This window comes from Magallana gigas, chromosome 6, assembly GCF_963853765.1.
Source record: "Magallana gigas chromosome 6, xbMagGiga1.1, whole genome shotgun sequence".
Classification (NCBI taxonomy): Eukaryota; Metazoa; Mollusca; class Bivalvia; order Ostreida; family Ostreidae; genus Magallana; species Magallana gigas.
In genome coordinates this window covers 10151281-10162485 of record NC_088858.1, presented here as the reverse complement: position 1 = coordinate 10162485, position 11205 = coordinate 10151281, and the positions used below count along the sequence as shown (strand labels likewise).

General features: G+C 33.1%; 1 protein-coding gene across 1 annotated transcript; it reads right to left on the bottom strand.

Moving 5' to 3' along the window:
• Positions 1–5746: 5746 nt before the first annotated feature.
• On the bottom strand, positions 5747–7338 carry LOC117688968 (uncharacterized). Its single transcript, XM_034468314.2, has 2 exons — positions 7044–7338; positions 5747–6609 (listed from the first exon to the last, which is right to left on the bottom strand). The coding sequence occupies exons 1-2, from the start codon at positions 7264–7266 to the stop codon at positions 5792–5794; spliced, it is 1041 nt and encodes a 346-aa protein (XP_034324205.2). The 5' UTR covers positions 7267–7338; the 3' UTR covers positions 5747–5791.
• Positions 7339–11205: the final 3867 nt, after the last annotated feature.

Sequence of the window (11205 nt, the reverse complement as noted above, 5' to 3'; positions counted from 1 at the left end):
ATGACGAAGACCTTTGTACAATTTGACGAAAACCTACATGTCTTTTATTCTACAATAATCTTTGATACCCCATTCGAACCACTCAAAAGGATTAAAATTTGATTAAACATTAGTCGATCATATCTATGATAAAATGTATTCTATTTTATAGTTTTCATTTCTTGGAAAGAAATGTACCCTTCAGTTGACTATAGTTTCCCAAAATATACATAGGTATTATGTTATCCTTTGTTTGAATCAGACCACTAGAATAATTTTATAAGGTTTTAGTTAATTTAGATAATATACAGATTATATATAGTTTATTTGCAATAAATTCTGTTGAAAAAGCTTAACTTACAATTTTCATTACCAAGATTTAATAATTAAATTTTGTGAAAATAATATTGTATTGTTTATTGGTCAACAGCTGTACAGCTCATAGACATATACAATTAATATACACATGTTATAATACATATACTGGTCACTTGAAAAAAGGCAAGTTTATACATGAAGTTTTCTGATTACAAAAGCATTCGTAATATATTTACTTAAATTGCACAAATCCTTTACATTTTGTGTTGACAATAATAGAATTTATTTAAAGACAGAGGGTTTAATATAATAAAACTTCTTAAGGAATTTTTCTCTTAAGTTACAGTAATAGGGACATTTCAATATAAAATGATATTCATCTTCTATATCTTAAGTACAAAGAGAACATAAACGTCTTTGTAATGGACCATTGTTATATCTGCCAGTTTCGATGGTAAGACAATGAGATGATAATCTTAATTTACATATAAGTTTCTTATATTGTAAAGGAATTCTTTTTATTAGATATGACTGCAAGGTACACTGATCAACTAAATATCTATAGATTGTACATTTGGAAAAGGCATTTATATCAGCTAGTAGAGACTGTTTAAAATGTTCAAAAATACGTTGCTTGGCGATTGTTAAAATAATTTCTGGCTTTTCAAAAATTTGGTTTTCCCATAAGTTCATTAGCCCAATACTAGTCTTGTTAACGTGTTCTTGATCTCTGCAGCCCAGTTTTTACATTTGTTTTTACCTGAAGTTTCATTATACAAATTAACATAACATGAATTCAAAATGCAATTTTTTGATGATAAAAGTTTCATCCAGTATCTTAAAATACGTATTTTTCTGATACATTGCAGAAGCATTCTGCCCAATTCACAATAAATAACTACATTAGATGTGCCCCTTTTAACATTAAGTATGTTTTTACAATAATTAAGATGAATTTTTTCTATATCTGGGGCAGAATGAAAGCCCCAGACTTCACAACCGTAGTAAGCAATGCTTCCTACATACGAGGGTTGTTCGGAAATTATTGAGACATTTTGTCTTATTTTTTTAGTAAAACAGATAAACTCTTGAAATTTCACCAAAACGTAAATCAGGATAGAGTTTATAAATGTGAAAAGTTTCTTGTTCATGGCATGAATAGATCATTCCTAGTAAGCTGACCAAAGTGTCTTCGTCCTGTAACCCGGCGCAACCGCAAACTTTTCGCAACGTCATTTTAACCATTCTTATTGCTCCCGTGTTTTAAACACCTTACAAACGAACTGAAATAAGAATTATTCTTTATTTCTCATCTTTTGTTTTAATTTCAAGATGTCATCATTTACATTTTCTCTCATTCTTGTTTTTTTAGAGAAAAAATCGAGATATTTTTACCCGAAAGTCTAATTACTGTGAATGTCTCCTGCAGTCATTTTTTACATATTTTAGAACTGTTTACAACAGTTTGTGTTTCAAAAGTTGTTAATTAATCCCTTTGGCCTAATTCTAGTTAAATAATCAGTGAAAAAAAATATGATGAACTGAAGTTCTATACATTGTCTTGTTATCGTATATTTTTTTTTACTCAATTGCGTGGCTTTAAAAGGTCTTCTTCTGAGATTTACACCAGTTTAATGGTTTTCGTTGCGCCGCCTTGACGTCAAAACTCAATGTAAAGTCGTTGTCAGATTTTTATTGTTTGGTAAATATGTGTGTACCATATCTGTATTTCAACCCCAACATCAGTGAAACTTAATCGACAGTTAGTTGCAAAGAATAGCAAAATGAACATATTTAATTTAATTTCTTTTATCATTAACTGTAATTCTACGGACACTTATAAAGTAGATGTTTAAGTTATTTAATCTCCGAGTTCATGGCTGCGCCGGGTACCCCGACCACCGACTTGTTTATCTACTGTCGTAAACAAAATATTAAATATTCTTTTAACACCACTTTGTTTAATTATTTGTTGGTGTTTCTTCAGTGTCTATGCCAATTTTCACCAAAATTCGTCACTTAGAAAAGAAAATAATCGATTTGTCTCAATAATTTCCGAACAACCCTCGTAAGTGTCAAAAAGGGACAAAAGCGTAGTAAAATTAAGACTCATATTACAACATTTCCTTTTCAGTGCAAAAAGGGCCTTCATACATTGTAATGACAATTGTTTTTGCGTAACATGAAATTTGCCATTGTAATTCAACAAAAGTCCGAGATAATAAAAACTGTTCACTACTTCAATTTGTTCACACTTATAAAACCACACATCTTCTGTTCGTAAAATTCCCCCATTTCTGAAAACCATTATTTTTGTTTTGTTTACATTAACCGTTAACGACCATTTCTCTGTATAATTTTCTAAAGTATTCAACATTGACTGTAAGTCAGCAGCAGACTGAGAAAAAATAACCATGTCGTCTGCGTACATCAGTAAAAATAAGGATAGCTCTTGTAATTCAATTGGAGTATTTCCATTGCTTAAAGATTCCATTTCGCAATCATTGACATAGAGGGAAAAAAGGAGAGGGGAAATTATTTCCCCATGTAAAACACCAAGATTATTCATAAAAAATCTGATAACTTACCATCTAATAAAACACAAGACTTAATATTATTATAAAGTGAACGTAAAATCTTCAGAGGTTTACCTCTGATTCCATACATTGAAATTTTATTCCACATTTTAACCATATCTACTGTGTCAAAGGTATGCTTGAAATCTACGAAGCCGCAATACAATCTACATTTTTTCGAGAGATATCTGTTCACGATTGTTTGTAATGCAAAAATGGCATCAACAGTACTATGAAATGGTCTAAACCCGAACTGTGCGTCTGTGATAACATCATTTCTCTCGGCCCATGACATAAATCTCTTATTCAATATTGAAGTAAAAAGTTTTGTCATACAACTAATTAAACTAATTCCTCTATAATTGGCAGGATCAGTTGTCCCACCCTTTTTATATATTGGTACAATGAGAGACTCACACAGTATATGTGGAAAATGACCTGTTGTAAACATAGCATTTAAAACTGTGTGTACAAAAGGTACCAAAATATCCTTGAATTCAATGAAAAATCCATTAATCATACCATCCAGTCCATGACTTTTACCTGGTTGTAAAGTCTTTATAGCATCTTCAATTTCATTTAAAGATATGGCACTTTCTAATTCTTCAAAAATTACCGCTTTTTCAACTTCGACCATGTCATTTCCCACGGCTGTATGATCAATACAAGAAAGGGATATGAAATGACTGTGTAAATCTACAAGTGAAACATTTACTTTGTTAACTTTTCTCCTACTAAATTTCGAAGAAAACACTTTAGGATTAGATTTCCTTATTGTTTCTAATAAATTGTCTTCTTCATTAAGATATTTTCTCTTGATTTTTCGTTCCAATATTTTATATTGCCTTTTACTTGATTTTAAAAATTACTTTTGTTACAGTAAGCTAGCGCTTTACGATAAATATCATATCATATATATATGCTTACATTCAGCAGTAAACCATGGTCAGTCATGTCTAGGTTCAACATTACCTATTTGTCTACTACTCTTATTGACATGACGAGGACTGGGCACCTTATGAAAGTCAGACATCAGAAAAGAAAATTCATTCACAAAAGTTTTGACACCGTTTTCTAAGCCTGTATCACTAAATAAATCATTCTGTGCTAAACATTTCTCTAATCTATACACATTTTGCTGCAGTGACAATTTACTCTCATTTACTAAATCTTCCTTCCAGCGATATCTTACATGATCATGACTACTGAATGGATTCCCTTCTGACTGATTCAATGCTATGTTCATACCCATTCTTAGTTCGAAGTGCAATGGTACCTGATCGGAATAAGTGTTAAAATTACAAATTATGAACTTATAAAAGTAACTAAATATGTCAGGTGTGCTCAATACATAATCAATAACACTACATCCATTGGCACCACAATATGTAATATAGTTAGCCATATTATCTACATGTCTGCCATTTAGAATTCGTAACCCAGTTTCAATACTCATCTGAATCAACTTTAGCTCATTGGCATTCACTGTTTTGTTTGGACACACACGGTCACTTAATCTATCGTCCTCCGTGTAATTACAAATAGGTGATATTAAATCAGAGATTTGTTCATGTACATTATCACATTCAATATAATCATTTAACACCGAGCACCTACTATTCAAGTCTCTGACAATCATTACTTTACCTTTCTCGGAGTATTAAGCAATTTGATTCTCTAATTCATAAAAAATATCACAGTTATATTGCTTAAAAAATGAAGATTTATCCGGCGGAATATAGATACAACATATGTATAAACATTCATTAGACTCTATTACATCACCGTTAATCTTTAGCCAGCAAATTGTGTCGAAAATAACATCAGTTATTGTAATATGTTTCCGAAACACATCCCTTATACATAAAGTCATCCCACCTCCTTTTTTAGATCTAGAAAGTGATCTTGGTATAAATCTACATGTAAACCCCGGTACATCGAAATCAAATTCATTCTCTATCCAACATTCAGAAAAAAATAAAACATCGTATGTACATATAAAGTTTAAAAAAGCGGGGTCGTTAAATTTTTTCTCGAGTCCCCCATTAATGTTCCAACTAAGCAACTTTAACTTAAAATCACTCTCCGTACATGTAGGTCCCTGGCCCTCTTGTCTGTCCTAACTGGATCCTACCCTTGGGCGTTGGCTAGGCGACACAGTGGGTTGATGCGCGGGTTGGTCGCGTCCTTCGCTCGGTGTATACTCGACTCCGTCGATAAAAAGTCTGTCCCGCATCAGCCGTACTCTCTGGTTAATATGTAACTTATCAGAGATGCTTTCGTCAGAATCGCTGCATAAAAGAAATGCAATAGCACTTAACGTTTATGTATCACTCATGTTGTTGGAAACAAAGAGTCGGATACATGTAGCTCATTACACAGGTTATCAAAAGATCAAACAAATCAAAAGATTTTAAGAAATATCATACGATATATGAAAATTTCAAAGGACTAAGAAATGGTCAATTGTGGTACTTATTAATATGGATTTCATTAATTATTCTTAAAGAAAATGTTGAAATATTATTTGAATTATTGTATTTTAACGTCGAATAAAAAGTTACATATTCATGAGGTTATTAGAGTGTAAAAACTTCTGCTTATATGTTTTCCTTTAAGATCTAAAATTTACTAGTACATAAACAACAGTTTGAATTTATTAACTTGACGAGCATGTTGCGTAACAATTATATGACAAAAGTATTAGATGTTACTAAAAAATTCTTCAAGGTCTGCTAAGTAAAGACAAAATGTAAAAAGACTTGCAAAGATATTCCATAGACATCAGTTTATTTATTAATACAATTTAAAATAATAATTTATGTATGTCTCTTTAGCAAACGGATAAATTAATAAAAAAAATATTATTTATTTTCAGGAAAAAAGAACAATGATATTGGCATGGATAATTTATTTTATCAATAAATCTTGTTTCCTTTTCTAGATATCATTCTATTCTGCATTCTATTTCCTCCAGCCGGGATTATCTGACCATTCAAATTCATCATTTGTGCAGTACTTGGATTCAGTGGTGAAGGCATCTGGTTTAATCTTCCATTCATTGCCAAATTTCCAGCAGAGAGAGCCGATGAACCAAAGTTGTTTTGAATTGCAGGGAAGCCCATGACTCCTGAATTTATGTTGGATGGTGAACTCTGCATTGCCATGATTGAAGAAGAACCGAAATTTGTCTGAGATCCAGTGTTCAATGGAACATTACCTTCTGTTGGCATTTGCGACGAGGACCTAATATTACTAGAAGACCCTGCTTCTGGGAGCCTCATATTTAATGCTCTAGCAGTGCCTTGTTGCATGGAATTAGAACTCGCTGCAAAATTGTGACGAAATGGTGGAGCATCTAAATCGGCGCTTGAAGGTGCACAAGTAGTCTGGCATTCAAGCTGAGTCTGGAAATTGTTATCATTCCCGCCGTTACATGCACTGAATCGGAATGGTTGACAGGTTCCCGTGTATTTGTTGAAGGCATATCTTATTGTGTATTGTTGGAAAAAGATGTAAGAGTTGTAGGGACAACTGTTGCCAAAGTCGATGTCGCTGAAGCAACCACAGCTTCGAAGACATTCGTACCGTGAAGAGAATCGGTTTGGGGTCCCTCCACATCCGCGGTAGTAAAAGGTCTGGCATCTCTGAGTAAAAGGGTCGTAATAATATTGGGTAGAAGGGCGAGGGTATCTGGAGGGACAGAAGTAACCAGAATCCACAAACAAGGTACATGCTGAAATTAATAAAAAGCAAAGTATAATTTCGTGTTTCATCACGTTAAACTTGTTTTTACCTAAAATGTAATTAAAAATTCAGCAATAAGATATTTCAAACAATTCAAGGTTTGTTTTAAATATCTGTGATAGGTAAAACCGTGATGCTTTGAACGAATTTCATTTTTAATTTTGAAAATCAAGGTCATACTTCGTTTAATTTCAATTTTTGCCAAACATTACTCTTAAAAAATTTCCCATAATTTAAAAAGAAAAGAAACTGCAATGTCAAACGTCACAAAATTTACAAATTGAAAACTCTTTTTATCCTAGGAAATATTTGTCATCAACAATCGGATATTGAAATAAAGAAATGTAAACATTTTTTTTCATTTCGTTAAATTCATTGTGAGAATGCTTAAAAAGCGTATTACTTTTAGAAAACAATACTCACTGTAAGGAACTCGGGGTGGGAATATCTCCCTTGGTGGAGGTGGACTCACTGTCAGTGGTCTACTTCCGGGCATCAAGTTAGAGTTCCCAGAACTGCCAGTATTAGTGGACATTGCATTTGGACTTTGGTTTCTCGATCTACCTCCAAAATCACCTCCATTTAACCCACCTATTCCTCCCAATACAATGGGTAAGAACATTGCCATCAGAGATGTTTGGATCATGCTGAATATCCTTTAGTAACACAAAACAAAAAATGAGCCAAAATTGCATATAAATGCATCTTATGTAGTCAACTTCAGGGCCCTACATGAGCGGAATTTCGCAAAAACCAACACATGCAAAGACTTATTTTCATTTTACTGAAAAATGTAAAGAAAACGAGGATAAGATAATTGTGTGCACTTACCAGTATAATGAGACGGAATGGTGCTCTTTTTACTGTTGGGTCATTATTTATATATTTAGGTAGAAAAAGTAAAATGATGAGAGACAGGTTGAAAAGAATTGAACACTAATGCAATGTCAGTTAACACGAGTCACCGCGATCGTTCGTTTCCATAAAGCAAGTGTTTGGTGTGTTCGATATGTATTCCTGTGTTTACCTGCGAATGTGGACACGTATTGTGGCTCCCGGACAAATTGACATGGCGGACAGCGGTAGAGTCGATCTGTCGTAAGTTTAATTTATCACAGAAACAAAGGTACATGTAAATGTAAACAAGTACTGCCTGGGTTGTATAAAAATACAAAATGTGTTTCATGAAAGCGACATTTGCAGAAAACTCCAAGACACCTTTTTATGTCGTCAAAACTTACAAGAAGCAGTTTTTCGAATTAGATATTCGTATGTTAACAAAATTTGTGGCTTTAACCGTTGAAATGTTTACAATGCTTTCTCAGAAAGAATATCAGTGAGAATCATTCCAGTCAGCATTTTAATGAATGAAAAGAATCGGTTAATTAAATATGTTTACGCTTGGCCATATTACTTGGATACAAACTTTTCCTACATTATCTAAATTCTTTGTGTCATTATAAACATAATTTCTATTCATTTATTTATTTAAACAGTACTTTGTTCAATGTTGGAATTTAGCAACAGACAGAGCCTATTTGAGCATTCTCCATGCGTAATTTCTATTATCGCAAGATGCGCATTAAGCAGTCGAGGGATCTTAAATCAATTATAGGGGCAGGTATACTTTACTTATGCTTTCATGCGTGGTTGGCCGTTTACGTGAAAATTCAGTAAACAGGTCTAGAAAAGGAAGAATATAAAGACTGCTGTGAAAATCCATAAAATTTCAAAAGAAATATTCACTGAATGTAGGATATTAATATTGATAACGGCAACTTATATCATGTCATGTAGAAAAACAAGGAGATGCGTTTCAAAAATTTTTAAAAAAAAACAGTTCCATTGTCATAGGATGGGCATCCAAAGAAATGTATCCTCCTTGTCGATCAAGAACATCAACGATTGTCCAATGATAAAGAACCATATATGATAAGGGCCTAAATGGTCCCCTAAAATGAACATCATATTTTTACTGTACAAAAATGATATTTTATTGTATATGTGTACATTTGAAGTTTTTATATAATTTTCAATTTGGTCCAACTGCTTCCATCCGAATACCCTTATTTCCGAAATATACAACATAAAGTCGCCTTTCCCGCCATCTTTGGCTTAAAACGGCTTGTCTTTCAGAAAACATCGAGCGCAGGATTGAACAAACAAAATATTTTTATCAAATGTCAATCCATCAAAGACTAGTTATTAAGAAAATGTTGCTAGTTCAAAGTTGCGCTTAATTTTTCCCATTGGAAAAAATATAAAAATAATTCACATAATTCAAATTCTAAATATAGCGTCACTGCCATGTACTGCCAGTGAGTGAAATAAACTGCGATGAATAAATAAAAAATATATTTTACATGTATATCAACTCTTTAACATGGCGGCCAAATTTTACTCTTATTATCAATACAAAGCCCTTTTTAACTTGTTACTGATAACGATCGTTTAAATGTTAGATAAATAACTTCATAAAAGGCATATGTATGGCATTTCACACTTTTAAAATAAAAAAAAATATTCGATACTGAAAAAGCATAGTGCATTTTGTACCCCATATTTAGTTACTTTTAACAAGTACAAAATATAAGAGTAAACGAACAATCTAAGACTGTGGTTATCGACAATTTGTCTTCTATTCTGACAAGTGATGAAACATTTTTTGGTATCTTTGAAATACAAAGAGATATTGATTAGAAAACGTTTACACCATAAAGGACAAAACCACCAGATATAGCAAAGAGATGCCGGAGCAATAAAATTATTGTAGTTGTGAGACTGAGATCAAAGGTGAGCTGGACTAAGTTTTATGGCCCCGGGGCCAGGTGAAGGCACACCTAGTTCCTGGTATGTGTGAAATATAGGCCAACACCATGTTGGTCGAAGACCTACGTCGGAGACAATCCTATCGCTAGACTCATTAATGTTATTTAACTAGTTCTTGGGATTAGCAAATAATAAAGTTAGCCTTTTACTAGCGTGGGTGACCTTAGTGCTTGTACACATATATGTCAATACATTATCATACGGCTTGTGTGACTTCAGGCCCCGGGGCAATAAAACTTAGACGTGCTTACTTTTGATCTAAGTCTCACTTTTACAAAAGGAACATATAGTGGAAAAGTGAGACTGAGATCAAAAGTGAGCCCGTCTAAGTTCTATTGCGCCAGGGCCTGATTATATTTTATTTGTAAGTATAATGAATACATTTCAACCTACACGCGCGAATTAAGATATTTTCTCCCGGGAGGGGGGGGGGGGGTCCAAGGCCTTTTTTTTTGTTTAAACACGTGACTTCAATAAGTTTGAATTTCTGTGAGGGGAGGGGGTTTAATTATTATAATCACTCCTGATGAATAAAAATATTAATGTCAGGTGAGAACCCGCAATTAATTTAAAAAATCTTAAATGAAGACTTTGAAAAATTACAGAGCAGTACTTTAGCTTAAAATATTTCGTATGATGTGTAAAGAAATCGGGACAACACCGAACGGCCGAATTATATATGGAACTATTGAGTTAAAACATCTAACAGTTTATACTTTTATTTTTTCTTTATCAATCTTTGCTTGGTGAACTTGGTTAATGGTAAAACACGTCTCGTTAAAACCGTATCTTAATCAAGTTAAATAACGTGATTATTTTCCTAATAAGATAAAATGTGACTGTATATCAGATGTAAAATTAGATTTATGTAAATAAGAATGCCCTGAAGATTTTATCTGCAGGGCATTCTTATTTACATAAATATAATTTTGGGACGAGATAAAATAGACATTGGCCTCGGTCGTATTTATACATATTTTACAGCACTGATACCAGCGATATGTGATAGTTTGTCCCTGTTTTCTTTGTAAGGTAAGAGGTGTCCCCAAGTAGAAAATAATCATGTTTTTACACTTTCATATTCAAGTTTTGTGGGGTTTTTTGACGTTTTTTACAACATGACTTTGATCCGGGTTTTATATAATTCAAAATGGCAAACATCAAATTGCAATATTATTTACAGTCAGTACAGTTATCAATTTACATAGGATATGATTGCATTATATATTTGTAGGTAAAGCTTGACGATGGACGACAAGAACGAAGACTTGTGCCAGTTTTGTTTTGACAAAGTTACCTTTCTTTGTTTGTCATGCAAGATCTGTCTATGTAGAAACTGTGTATCCGTACACATCAAAATGAAACCCAGCGATTCTCACAAAATTGTCGTTGCCAACGAGAAAAGTCAAGTAAAAACAAAACAGCTAAAAGTATTGGGGAAAATATCAAGTGGAATGGAAAGTTTGTGTGATATATCATGCAAAGAAAATGGAGCGTTTTATTCCTGTTCCGAAATAAGCAAAAGCATTAGCCTATTAGACGATTCTGGTTTAACAAGAGATACTTTTGAGGGATGTAAAAATCCCTTGTGTCTTACAGCGAGTTCAAACGGTGTGCTGTATACAGAATTTGGAATTAAAGCGGTCATGTTTAATTCTAAAGGACGAACCAAGCATTTATTTTCTACAGGAGATTGGCAACCACAGGGAATAACCATGTCCAAATCAGGCAACATCTTGTTAACTCTACGCAGAAA

Coding starts and splice junctions, on each gene's coding strand:
- LOC117688968 (XM_034468314.2), bottom strand. CDS start 7,266: ATGATCCAAACATCTCTGATGGCAATGTTCTTACCCATTGTATTGGGA. Junction 6,610..7,043: donor CCCACCCCGAGTTCCTTACA/GTGAGTATTGTT, acceptor TATTAATTTCAG/CATGTACCTTGTTTGTGGAT.